General features: G+C 39.6%; 1 protein-coding gene across 1 annotated transcript in view; it reads left to right on the top strand.

Annotated features, from left to right (window-relative positions):
• Positions 1 to 14,428, top strand: part of PREX2 (phosphatidylinositol-3,4,5-trisphosphate dependent Rac exchange factor 2) — a gene marked incomplete at its 5' end in the record, with an annotated part of 339,557 nt that overhangs the window by 113,514 nt on the left and 211,615 nt on the right. Inside the window, 3 exons of the mRNA XM_004697526.4 lie at positions 2,222 to 2,325; positions 11,141 to 11,290; positions 13,904 to 14,048. Of these exons, the coding sequence (XP_004697583.2) occupies positions 2,222 to 2,325; positions 11,141 to 11,290; positions 13,904 to 14,048 (399 nt within the window). The remainder of the gene's footprint in view (positions 1 to 2,221; positions 2,326 to 11,140; positions 11,291 to 13,903; positions 14,049 to 14,428) is intronic.

Genomic DNA, 14,428 nt, shown 5'->3' with positions numbered 1-14,428 from the left:
CCACCAATTTGGATCACTTGTTGTTCCCTTGTCCCTGGGTTTGTTATCACCACTTCCTTTCCCCCCACCACTCCCTATCCCAGGTCCCCCTAGAACTGTTGGTCCTGTTGTTTTCTCCTCCAAATTGTTCATCCAGCCGGTCTTATCCAGACAGACCTGCGGAGACAACAACATGCACACAAACAAGACAGAGCAAAACCAGAGCTTGGCTTACTTTCATTCCTTCCTATTCTGGTCATCTTTTTGGGTGTCATCAAAACACACATGCTTGTTCTTTTCAATTTTTCGTAGCCCATTCTCTCCTCAGCTGACATGAAACGCCACCATTGTATCTAAGGCAGCTCTTCTATGGTTATTTCTTTAACTTGTCAGCACTAATATGTGCAGCTTTGTTTTAAGCATTCCACTATAAAAATCAACCTGACATTTTGTCTCTGCTCATTTTTAATTCCCTATTAAGCTATTATTTGACTATTGACTCTAGGAGTTGCTTGGTTCCAAACGTTCTGTAATACAAGCATCCTCAGGTTACAAGCCAGATCCTTCGTTATGTATTGAAGTCTTTAAATGGAATCTATGGCGAGTCAGAATATGTGTGTACTTCAATGTTTTAAAATATGCTATGGAAGTGATTGTGATGAAAAATGTTCTGGTAGTGGGTTGATTTAGTCATTTCAGAGTGAGGACAAATTTGCAGAGTATTTGAAGTCTAGCAGGAGTAGTTCATCTATAACTTAGGGACTGCCTTTATCGTCTATTGTTATTACTCTTTATAGGTCTTTAACCCCTATCAACCTCTGTCCAGCTATGTGTTCTTCTCAGCTAACCTTCTTGAAAGCATTTTTTGGTCATGGTTTTTTCTACTGCCTCACTTTCCTTTCTTTCCTCAACATAATAGAGTGAGTCCACTCTCCACCAAGTCTAGTGAGCTCTAAATGCAATGGTCACGTGCCTGCTTTAGCTATCTTAGTGTCTTCAGTTTTTTCTCCAAGCACTTCCTTCTCTTTCCTTTGTTATACCTCACTCTCCTAGCTAGATATTGGGAGTGCCATCAGGCATGACTCAATAAAAAAACACCCAAACTCATTGCCATCGAGTTGATGCTGATTTATATCATCACAGGACATGGGAGAACCCCTGTGAGTTTCCAAGATGGTAACTCTTTACGGGAGTAGAAAGCACCATCTTTCTCCTGTGGAGCAGCGGGTGGTTTCAAACCCCTGACTATGGAGTTAGCAGCCCGATGTGTAACCATTATGCCACGAGGGCTCTAGTCCTCCTTAAATTTCCTGAAATCATTTCTTGGAATCTTTCTTTTATTCTGTTTCAAGAAGAAACATGAATGTGCAGTGATTGAACTGCCAACCCACACCAAACCTGTTGTCAATGAGATCATTTCTGATTCATGATGACCCCATGTGCTATGGGACTGCTCTATAAGGTTTTCTTGGCTATCCTCTGTATGGGAGTAGATGTTCAGGCCTTTCTTCTTCAGCACTGGTGAGGTATTCATGTGCAAACTGTAGTGCTTGTGGACCTTGATCCCTGTGCTGAAATACACAGATGATTATATATTACTTCAAATGCTAATTGGTAAACCGGAATTTTTTTTACTTTGTTACGTAATTTTAGAGATTAAAGACATCAATGCAAAGTTTGAAATGTCTTATATGCTTATAAAATACTTCATGCATTTGTGAAAGATTATACGTGTATTATCAGACTTATTCAAAATACACAATTATTATGCCATAAAATCAATGTAGGAAAACAGTTTTTATAGGTGGATTATACTGTGTAAGAAATCTCTCACACAATTTCTTTCAAGAGCTATCGTAAGTATGAACTTAAAGAAACAAGTATCAGCAAACAAGCGTGAGAGAGGACAGGAAGATGGAAGAAATAGAAATGAAGCTTTCAAAGAAGGACCGTTTACCTCTGTCTGAGTTTGCACTCATTCCACGTCCTATGTGGAGTGCAAGCACCGATCCCCTGCCCGTTTGTCAGTCGTTTCATTAAGATGTAAGTCGTCTTTTGTGAAGCAGCCGGTGTTGACATAAATGGAAGTGCATCCACTCACAAACCCCCAAGCCATACAAGAAAACGGATAGCCCAACATTGGGTTCCTTATTATTATTTTTTCTTTCTCAAAGAGTTGCTTTCAATGTAGTCTTGCCTTCTCTATATTAACAATGCCCCTGTGATTTCAACCCTCTGTAAGGCGGTTGAAGAACAGCAAGGGATCTGCAGACGGACATCGATACCTTTTTCGTGGCAGGATCAACACGGAGGTGATGGAAGTTGAGAATGTGGACGATGGCACAGGTAGGGACGTCGGTGGATTTGCATTGGATCGCCTCTATTAAATCCTTCATGAAACAGGTTTCTCACTCGGATAATTGATGTACACTGTCTTACCTTGGAAAGGTTTTGTGAGGGAGAGCAATTGGGTCGAAGGAGTAGAAAGGTGAGCTAAGGCAGTGGGGGACCTTTGTAAAAGAGGAAAGGTAGATTTGACAGGTGTATACTAGCAGTCAATACAGAGATACCAAGAAAAAGCTGGCTAGTGTCTTCACATAAAATTCCCTTTTTACTGTTCCTGGCATAGGGAGTACATATGCAGAACATGTTAATGAATGAGTAGATTTTCCTTAAGCTACACCATAGTTTATAATAGATGTATGATACTTGCAAGAATATTTTATTTTTATATTATATTCACCCTAAACATAGCATAGTCTTACTTTATTTTAGTTGCTTAGCTGTTAGGAGTCTGAGTTTCATAAGCAGATTTTGATCGACTGCCAGCTGAATGGTTTGAAGTTTGAACCCACACAACAGTTCTGAGGAAGAAAGGCCTGGCAATTTGCGTTCTTTGAAGACTACAGCCAAGAAAATCCCGTGCAGCAGGTCTACCAGGCTGCTGTGAGTCAGCGACTGACTCAGACAACTAAGGACAACAGTGTAGCCATTATTAACATAAAGAAACCCCCAGTTTTCTTGTATACAAACTTGGGGGTGGAGGCAGGTTGTGTAATTTTAAGGGCTCCTTGTAGGGAAACTTCTCTTTTTAGTTTTGAAGATAAACAATTTTAGCAGCAGCATCGTAAAATGGTGGTTATTTATAAGCACTGAATAAAATGAAGTTAAAATAAAATTTTCTTTTCAATTTGAAAAAACTATTTTATAAGCCACAAATGCTCGGTAAATGGGATCACATGTTTACCCCATGAATTTATTTACAAGTTCAAAGATACGTTCTCAGGAGAAAAAGTAAGTTCTGAAACTAAATATTCATTACTGCTAAATGACTTTGACTTTCATGTGGGGCAATGCTCTTATGACATTAAATATAAACATGGGATTGGGGCCTAGGCTATTTGTGCTCCCTTGCCACCACCCTCAGCTGTTTTGGTTGAGTCTCACAGAGAATGTTTGTCATCTGTCTCAGGAGCACACTTTTTTAAATGCTGCCCTGCTAACCATTTCCTTACACATATCTCTGAATACTAATGAATTGCCAGGTACTAGGATTGATGAACCAGAATTGCCACAGGCAAGGGAGCTGGACATGCAGTAATCCACCTTGAAAGATGACCCAAACTGGATATTCGGCATTGTAGAAAGAGGCTCTTCATTGACTGAAGGTGGGATTTGGGTGTGGAGCTGTACCTCAGCTGGTAGACACCTCCCCATTCCCATATTGAACACTCTAATACAATTATAGCCTCCTGTCTTGCTAACAGGTGGGACCTAGTAGGCCAGCTTTACATAGTGGGATGTACACATGGTACTTTTATAAGTCAGCAGGACTTCATTTTAATGCTTTCTGTGAAAATGGTTCAATAACATTTAGAAATAAGTGAAATATCTGAAATGTTAACTTTTGTAGCCTCGCCTTGGTCACCGTAGCGCTTAAAAGAACACACAACACCCTGTGTTGTGCTTGACAGGGATGGGGCGGAAGTCAGATAGTCAAGAAAGGCACGCTCGGGCAATTCCTCTGTTCTCTGTCGGCCCTGCCTCACCTTAGTGGAGCCACTTCTCCCGTGATGCTCTAGCACGCTCTTATGTTCTTCCCTTTGTATGCTTCCCTGGAGGCCAAGAGCTCCTGGCACCACTCCCTGTGGTGCAGAGCCCCAGTTCTTGTGCCCCATTTTGTTCCTTTTTTGGTACTAGCTGGTTCAGTCATGAATATCACAATTAGTTAGGCAGAAAACTCAAGTACAAGATACAGAAATGTGAGAGCCCACCCAGGGCCTCTGCACACTGTGGTAAAAAGTCAGGCTCTTGGTCTGTTTGTGGTAGATGGTAGATGATGAAAGCTCAAGAGAGGTGGCTGTGGCTGGAATTTTAATGGAAAATAACCTTCAGATTCAATCGCATAAGAACGTTCCATTGGTGCTGGTAAGAATTAAGCATTTGGGGCCACAGTACCTGTGAGGGTGGGGACGCTGTGAATGGCAAAGCCTAAGGCACCAGTAGGCATAGAGTAGTGGAGACGACAGGGTATATTGTAAGACATTCAATTTCATAAATTGTCTGCTACCATCACTTGACATAAACTTCTAAGACTCAATGTCACAAAATATGATGAAGACATTCATTACACTTTGCGTTGTTGAGTGAGGGCTTTCCACTCTGTTTTTCTCAAACAAGTGTCTAAGTTCCACATGGTGGGCAGTTGACTACTGTTAGTTGTTATGAGATCACTCAGGCAAAGTTTAGGCTGCGCGGCTGTAACTGGATATTTCCCCCTCGTTTCCTACAGGGACACTTTGTTTTCTCATGGATGTGCCCAGTAGGACTCTGGGGGGAAGCAGGCATCTTCTGCCAAGACTTGGATATTCAAAAATAGAATTTTTGTAGACAGATGAGACGTTGAAGATCAACTAACTAACCCACTAAAATTTCTGATGGAGGATGTGAAGTCTGATTTAAGAACTTCTCTTGGCCAAGTTTATCCAGCTGTTTGGAAGAGAGCTGGGTCCAGAATTGTATTTGCTGGGTCCTATGTTCATGTCCTGAGTAGTGTCAGGAGAACTGAGACTCTTCCAGGTTTTAAATCTATCGGGACCACTTGGAGAACGGTCAAAGAAGGCATGAGCTTGCAGATTAATTTTGGCTCTTTGTTTTCTTCCTAAGAGACAATCTGGGATTGTACTTTCTCTCATTCATTCTTTATTTTTTTTTCCATTGTGGATTCTTCATTTGTTGTTGATGAACCTGCTTGCTTGCTCTTCTGCTTACTTTAACTCTGCTTGGCACTCTGAGGCTAGTAGACCTCCATAAAGTTGATCAATGCCCATATGCCAAGTTCTCCCCCTACATGGGAAGCCATTGTCCTTTAAAAACCAAACTAGCTGCCAGCAAGTCTGTTTTGACTCGGTCACTCTATAGAGCACAGTAGAACTGCCCTTCGTTTGTCAGAGACTTTAAATCTTCACAGGAGCAGACAGCCTCGCCATTCTCCCGAGGAATGATAGGTGTGTTCAAACCACTGTCCTTGCATTTTGCCTACTTAACCCCCTGGACCGCAAGGGCTTCAGAAGTCAGTGCAGTGTAGGAAACTCACATCAGACCAATCTGCCCATTGCCCAATTAAAATGTAAAAATTCTATACTTAGGCATAAATAATAAAAATTAATCAATGGAGATACATATAATTTTAAATATTCTTAGACTTTTAATGACAAATTGAATTGTTTTCTCTACATTTTCCTTTTAAATATATTACAGAAATACTGTGATTTTTCTTAATGCAGGTATCAGTAAAAAGCTTTTCTTTTCTAAGTAGAGTGAACTGTATTGTTTTACTCCAAAGTGGCAAAAAAATAATTACTTTTGAAATTAGACTAATAATTACTGTCACTATATAACCATATATATAACCATATAATCTGTTGAGAAATAAATGATTGTAATTATGTTTAATTTTTTAGTCACTCAGATTGTATCATAGTATCTTAGAATAGAAAGTCTTAATCAGTGATATGGCATGCAGAATACTTAAAATGTTTCACATTTATTTTATGTATATGATCTATTTTATTATATCAAATAGAATCTTTTGAGGAGAAAAGGTGGTTTTCGTAGTACATTGACAGGGAGCTGCCAGAAATTTGAGCTGTCTTCAGGAGAGGACATGGAAAATGTTGATGTCAGATGCATCTTGGCTAGAAGCAGAGAATACCAGGAAGTCGTTTATCTGCATTTATTGTCTATGCAAAAGTATTCACCTTTATGGATCCTGATAAATATGGATGACATTCCAAAGAATGGGAATACCGGAATGATTAATCCTGTTCATATGGGCATTGTACATAGATCAAGAATCAGTTGTTTGGAAAGAACATGGTGATAAAACACGGTTTCAGATCAAGAAATGAGTGTGTCAGGGTTGTGTCCTCCCACCCTTCCTATTCAGTCTGTTTGAGGGGCTGATGATCCGAGGAGCTCACCTGGGAGACGAACCAGGCATTGAGACTAGAGGAGGTCTCACACACAATGTGCAGTATGCCGGTGGAACCGTGTTTGCTAGAACCGAAGATGTGACTCCCTTCCTGATGAAGACCAGAGACTGCAGCCTTCCCAATGTAAAGAGAAATAATCCTCACAAATAGATCAAGAGACAACGTTATGATAAGCAGAGAAAGCATATTGAACTTGTTAAGGATTTGGCTTTATTTGGATCCACCATCAATGCTGATGGACGCAGTAGTTAAGAAATCCAAAGACCTAGTGCACTCAACAAATCTGGTCCATGAGACCTTTTAAAGTATTTAAAGAGCAAAGATGTTGCTTTAAGGACTAACGGGTGCTTGCCTCAAACTATGGTATTTTCAGTCATCTCATACGCATTTGAAAACTGAATAATTAATAAGGAAGACAGTAGAAGAATCGATGCTTCTGAGTGATGATTTTGGCAAAGAACACGGACAGTGTGGACATTCAAAAGAAAGAGCAAACGTGTCTTGGAGGAAGCCCAGCCACAGTGCTCCTTAGGGATGAGGATGGGAGACTGTCTCATGTACTTTGGACTTGCTATCGGAGGGACCAGTCCCTGGAGAAGGACGTCATGATTGGTGAAGTAGAGGGGCAGTGAAACAGAGGAAGATCTTTCAGGAAACACGTTGACACAGTGGCTCTAAGCACGAGCTCAAACCTTCCAACGGTGGAGATGCTGCAGGGTCAGACAGTGCTTGTTCTACTGTGAGTGGAGTTGGTTGTGGGCGTCTAATAGGAACAGCAGCAGCAACATGTCCATTATTTTCTATGTTGAAGATAATGATAACCACTGAGTGTGCAGCCAAATTCCTCTTATCTATATTTCGGTGCTCATTTCAGTGAATTCTACCTTTTTCAGTGATTTCCTCTTTGAAGCTGCTTTTTCACAATGATCATTTGATCAGGAAGCTATAAAGTTGAGATCTATAGCAGTGAGTAAAAATACTTATAATCATGCACTCTATAACTTTGTATCCTCTTTCCTTTAAATAAAATGATTATCTTTAGGATAATCATTTTTATTGTCTACCATGTCTACCAAATAAATGTAAGTTTAATTTTTGCATACTGGCCAATCCAGTAGATAAGAACATGGTCACCTTAACAACTCTAGTGCTGCTGTGTAAACTGGACTGAATACATGTTAATACATGAAAGCTAATAGCTTTACAATGCTGTAATAAGTGCCAAATGCATGATAGTTCTTTTTTACTACACTGGACTTTCAATGGCATCACTTTAAGGATTGTATTTCAAAAGTCTAAAAGGCCAAAAAGAGATTGAAAAAAAAAAAAAAGAGATGGAACTACGTTTTAAGGTTTAAAGAGATGAAAACCAGTTAGGGCTTGTGTTTTTTGCTGTCAGAAATGTCATGTTATTTTGGAGTCCAGAAAAAAAAAGATTCTGTGATAAAATCAAAGGATTATTGCAAAATATAATTTTTCAAGATTAAATAGTTATAATATGATTTCATTAAATTTTAAAAATCTCCCTTAAAAACTTAAACATTCACATAGTTCATCAGCTTGACTTTTGAGTGACATCAGTTGGACATCAGTTTCTTGATGTTCAGAATAATACTTGCTGGCAATTTATTCTGTTTTTTTAGTCTGACTAATAGTCGGCTATTGTCCATCTTATTAAAATATAAAGTTATTGAAAGAGAACTAGTGTGTCCACTGAAATTTATAGTTATATCAGTTTTGGGACAACTAGTCTCATTAAATAAAGGTGTGCAGAATAAATTAAAGAAAATCTATAAGCCATCTAACTTTCAAGTAATCGGCGACATGTTCAGACCACTCTGTGGATTGTACTCTTTTTTGGAAGAAATTGGAGACTAGAGATGGCTGCAGTTGGATATTCCTCACTTAATAAGTGGCAATTTTAATTCTGTTTCTTTTAAACACTTTATAGAATATGAATATTTTAGATCCCCTAAGGCTTATAGATACTTGCAAGTGCCGTTTAATAAACAATTCATGATTTGATTCAATAAATGTATTTTCTTTTTTTAATGCCATGACTGGTGCAAACGGTTAGGCACTTGGCCACAGAGCAAATGGCTGGTGATGTAAATCCACTCTGATGTACCTTAGAATGGACTGGCGATCTACCTTAGAAAGATCACAGCCATTGGAAACACGAGGGGCATAGCTCTATTCTGAAACACATGGGCTCAAAAAAAATTTTTTTTAAGGAAAAATTATGGCTGAACTGTCCTGTGATCTTTGATGAAGGTGTTCTTTCTGGAAACGTTTCATTCTAAGTTTGAAGATTAACTTCACTAGACCTTTCGTGAAGTCCCTGGATGATGCGAACTGTTAATGCACAAGCTGCTTTTTGTGAACAGCGTTAGACTGATGAAGCAGCTAACCTGTTATTTGATGCAGTTGCTTTTAGAGTCTGCTATTGATTCTGTACAGGAAACAATAGTCATGTGAAGGCAAATGCTTATTTGTCTCCTCCTGACTTTTCCAAGGAAAGGTTGAAAGTGCACAGGCCGGAGTGAGAAAGGGCAGTAGGAACACTTGAAAGAGGAGTGAGGGTTGACTAGACAGCGGAGAAAGAGAGTTCCATGTTTACAAGACCAGGAGAGCACCAGATAAGGAACAGTGAACGTTAGTAGAACACCATGGAGCATGGCATTGGTTAGTTAAGAAGGCCTCTACAACCAGGCTGTAGAGTTTTCATGTGTTTCGATGATGAGCTCCCAAACGTTTCTAAGCCAAGGAATGTCACGATATAGACTACTTCAGGCAGAGGGCCTTGACTGCAGTCCTCCGGAAAAGAAAGAAAGGCAGGCCCAGGCACCAGAGGTGGCTGGCCCAGAGCCCGGGACCTGTTGGTGTCAGGAGCATCAATCCGATGATTCTGACAATGGGAGCTTGTTTTACCTGTGTACCATGACAGGGATACATGATGCTCATTTTGAAGCAAGCCCAACCTTTTATTATTCTAGGCTGTTTGTGGTGGAGGAGCCCTGGTGGCGCTGCAGTTAAGCTTCCACATGCCAGGTGCTTTCATCACTGTACAACCACACCTCCTTCACAAATGTTTTATTATGTCCCTATTTTATGAATACCGATCTGACCTATATTATGAGGATTTGCTATTTTGCATAGGAAGTGAGTAGAAACATCCATCTGTACAGGTAAGAAAAGTGCAACAACAGAGCATACTTTCCTTATTGGGAAATGTGCATCTTTGATTCTATATCATTAAATCACTCATGGGATTGGGTACATACATAAAACGCAGATCAATATCATTTCTGTCCTGGATCAAAAGTGTCTTGGAATTTTTAAGTATTCCACACATAGATAATGTAGAGCCCTGGTGGCACAGAGTGTTAAATTAGGGCCACAAATTGCAAGGTCAGCAGTTCAAACCCACTAGCTACTCCATGGGACAAGGATGAAACTGCTGCTCTTGGACACTCACCATCTCAGAAGCCCGGTGGGAGCAGTTCAGCCCTGTCCGATAGGTTTGCTATAAGCCACAACTGGGACAAGAGCAGTGCTTATAGAGCATAGTTGATAATGCCTTTTTGCATCAAAGTTCCTGGGATCACAGATTATATATTGTGAGCTTGGGAGGCAATGAAAAAGATAGTAGGAACCTGAAGTGCCCAACTGGTCTGCATGTACCAACAATGTGTTTATCAAGTGGAATATATCATTTGAGAGCGGGACATGCAGACATTTTGATTTTTGTGGTTCACATGCTGTCTGCCAGCTCTCATTATCGAGCGACTTTCAGGAGGAGGATGAATAGGAAGCAGCACTTTCAAGCTGGTGGCTGTGCTGATCCAGGCCCTGCCATGTTCTTCTCTCTTACAGTCCGTGCTTTGCAGAAACTATCATGAGGCTGGACACGCAGACCTACTGTGAGATAGAGAAATACAGAGGGTTTGCTGTTGCTATTTGAAAATTTAGCCTGATAGGTTAGCCAAATTTGTGGTGAGGTCTTACAAAAGGCAACTAACTGTGAATTCATCTCAAAGAAAAATTATTTTGTGAGCTTCAGTCCATGCCTATATTATATGAAATCAAGCGGCTGTAAAGAGGGTGTTTATTTGTCAACAGTGTGCAGCAATAATGGATTGAAGTCTGTATGATTCTATGTATTGTGTTTTGGTAAAATGCACTCTTAGAATATTCCATTCTTTTGCTCTGTTTCTTATTCTGCAGCTTGTTAAATGATTGAGAGTTGTTCTCTGGGGTTGTACTCTATCCTTGAAACCTAGGATAAATTTTTTCAAGTGCGTAAGAGTATTTGACAGATAAAATGAATCTAACATCTTAGATGTTTGAAAAGTTCTAAAAAGTCTTTTATTTTGTTTGTAACTTGAACACTAGTCTTGGATATAAAGGAAATAAGTGTTAATTAGTTGGAGTATTGATTTTAGGTAATATATTTATATTAGGGTGTGTATTAGAAACTACATCTAATATGTAAAGTTTTCTCTTACTGATTCTTTATTTCCAATATACATATATTTCTGTATATACATGTGCAGATACATTCTGAAGATTTCAGTGGTTTTGGATCTTTTTGATTGTCATTTTTGTGTATGATATTATATGCATGTTGTATATTTTTTCATTTACTCTTGCCGATTCGTTTCCAGCTGACTTCCATAGCAGCGGGCACATTGTCGTTAATGGATGGAAGATACATAACACAGCCAAAAATAAGTGGTTTGTGTGTATGGCAAAAACAGCTGAAGAGAAGCACGAATGGTTTGAAGCTATTTTGAAGGAGAGAGAACGGCGAAAAGGTGAGTGTACGAACTGGGCTTTATTGCATATTTGAAAGGAGCCCTAATGGCGCTGTGGGCTGGGTGTTTCTCTGCTAGCTGCAAGGTTGGCACCAGAAACTCAGAGGCCACTGGGGGAGACAGTTGAGGCTCTCTGCTCCCATAAAGATTTACAACCTCAAAAAACCCTATAATGGTGGCTATGCCTATGAATCCACTAGATGGCAGTGGTTTAATTTTTTTTTTTTTTAATACTTGGTGAAGATTTTAACTTAGCATGAGAGCCAATAATGGGCCGAAGTTAAGTCAAAGTGGAGAGGAGCATGATGCTGGATATTAAAAGACAAGTTTCAATCATATCATGCAAGGTTGTAATTTCTCCAGCAATTGTGTTTATGTTATTTAACCATACCGTGGACATTCCCAGTCAAAATATGATCTTGTCCCCTTAATTATATATTAAGCCCCTTTGGGTATATTAATTTTAATAAATTGAAAGAATATCATTTTAAAAATCATTTTATTGGGGGCTCGTACAATTCTTATCACAAGCCATACATACATCCATTGTGTTAAGCACATTTGTACATTTCTTGCCATCATCATTCTCAAAACATTTTCTTTCAAAAGAATATCATTTAACTTATTGTAATATAATGCAGTAAGTACCATATATACTCGAGTATAAGCCAACTGGAATATCAGCCAAGGCACCTAATTTTACCACGAAAACTGCATAAAGAATGTGCTGAGAAACTCAGCTTATACACAAGTATAGATAATAGCTTGTCGTCATCAAGAGACCTGGCTCTAACTGCCTTTATCATTTTAACCAAATTTGCAAAAATGGGTTTAGTGTGTTATTATTCCATTGTGTAAAGTTCTTCTGCAAACAGTCCTTTTGTGTAACTCAGGTAGGAAATGGAAATCCTTATAGAACTACTAGCTTTATTTTTAAATAATTGATTAAAAGCACACACACAACTCTCTTTATTCCTTGTCCCAGACATCCAGGAGTAAAACACCTTTTAAGTGAGAAGCCCAAGATGTCCCCTTAAATCATTTTCTCAAACTTTCTAAAGATCATTGAAAATGTCTCCATTGTTCAAAATGTGTCCTCAGCACACATTTGTTTAAGAATTTACTAAGCATTTTCAAATCTTATTCCTTTGTGGTTGTTGGATGAAGAACCAGATAGAAACTGTTTGAAGACGGAGGTCAGAAATGCATAACCGATCCTTTGGGTTTTGTTAAATCTTCTACGCCAACTACAATAACATAGTAGGTCAAGTAAAAGGTTAATATACTTTTTCATCAAGGTGGACCTTTAAAAAGGTTTTGTTTTTTTTTTTTTCCAGAATGCCTTTCCACGTACATTCACTGAAGTTAAAAAAAAAAGGACAAATAGACGAGCACATTAAAAACAAAGAAAGAGGCACACTTTATAGAGCTGCTTAGGGGATTTAGCAGGCTGACAGCTCTTACAGGGTGGAAATACATTAGTAAGAGATTGTGAAGCTAGAAAGGAGCCCTGGTGGCAGAGTGGCATTGAGTTGCCAGCAGGTAGAAGCCACAAGCCTCTCCAAAAGAGGAAGACTGTGCTTTATATTCCTGTGAAGAGCTAGTCTCTGAGACCCACCGGGGCAGTTCTTCCCTGTGCTAGAGGATCACTGCGAGTCCGCATTGGCTCCATGGGAATTGACGGACTTTGCCCTTCCTGGATCTGCTGCGCTTTCCTATAATGGTCTCTCTTCAGTAAACCCCTCTCCAATTCTGGATGTTCATCACTGTCCTCAAAGCTCTGTTTCAAAAGCAAGAATTTCTAGAGGTACGCCACCTCTTTCCTCCACCTCCTGGCTCTGCTGGTTAAAACCCTCTGATCCTTCTAGACACCTGAGGGGCAAAATTAAATTGAGAGTAGGAATTTCTCTGACCCTGCTGTCCCTTCCTTTCGTGCATCTCACCTGAAACCTCCTTTACACCTCTACCACTTAGATATATCTATTCATATTTGTGCATTTCAATATGCACCTTCTGTGAAACTTTTCCTACTATTTCCTGGGTGGAGATTATTTCTATTCCCTGTGGGAAAAAAAAACACCTCAAAAAACAAAAACAAACAAACAATCCAAACCCCCTCCCTGCCATCAATTCACCATCAAGTCTATTCTGGCTCACAGTGATCTGCAGAACTTCCCCTGTGGGTTTCCGAAGGGTGTACATCTTCACTGGAGTAGAACGCCTCTTTCTCCTACGGAGGGATGATGGTTTCCAACTGCTGACCTTGGTGTCCTGAATATGTCTTTATTTTACCACAGTGCTTTGTCACAATGATTCCACTAGGAGTCTCTCTTCAGGGCCACTCAGTGTAGGAATGCCAATCAAAGTCTGCATAGAGGCGCCAGCCTAACTCGTCCATGGAGACTGAGATCCGGCTCCTCTTACTCCATCAGTAAGGCACACATTCAGGAATGGTGTCTTACTAGGAACTTCTTGAAGCTAAAGCTCTATCTTATATGGCCCTGTGTTGGCAGACCCCAGCACACAGTAGACATTCAATCAATAGGTGTTTAATCAAGGGATGATACATTCTTCCAGTTAATTGCTCTGTTTTCCTTCTTCCTTTTCTGATAGGTTTAAAATTAGGAATGGAGCAAGACACCTGGGTAATGATCTCTGAACAGGGCGAGAAACTTTATAAGATGATGTGTAGCCAAGGAAATCTGATCAAAGACCGAAAAAGAAAATTGACGACATTCCCTAAATGCTTTCTTGGAAGGTAAGGTTGGTGGTTTGGGTGCATGTAGGTTTTTCATGTTTTCACTACTTCACAGGTTAACTTTCTTTGGATTATTTAACATTTATTTAAAGCTAAATATCGTGTTAACGTTTATATAGATGTTCCCAAGCATATTCGTTAATTACTTTTTTACGTGGTGAGGTATATGTGACAAACATTGCCATTTCAGTATCTCCACATGTATAATTCAGTAGCATTTAATACTCTCATCATTTTGTGTAGCCCCGTTCACTATCTGTTTCCCAGTGTTTCTGCCCCGTTCTTCATTGTTTTGACTACTACTTGATTATCAGTGTTTTCATGGGGGTGAGGGAGACCTCCCTCTAGTCATCACCATGACTTCAACAATAGTTGTCTCA

The sequence above is a fragment of the Echinops telfairi genome, unplaced genomic scaffold, assembly GCF_000313985.2.
Source record: "Echinops telfairi isolate 266 unplaced genomic scaffold, ASM31398v2 ScPeMD7_1;HRSCAF=3_0, whole genome shotgun sequence".
Lineage (NCBI taxonomy): Eukaryota > Metazoa > Chordata > Mammalia > Afrosoricida > Tenrecidae > Echinops > Echinops telfairi.
Note: the sequence above shows the minus strand (reverse complement) of the source record. Positions and strands in the feature narration are given on the sequence as shown.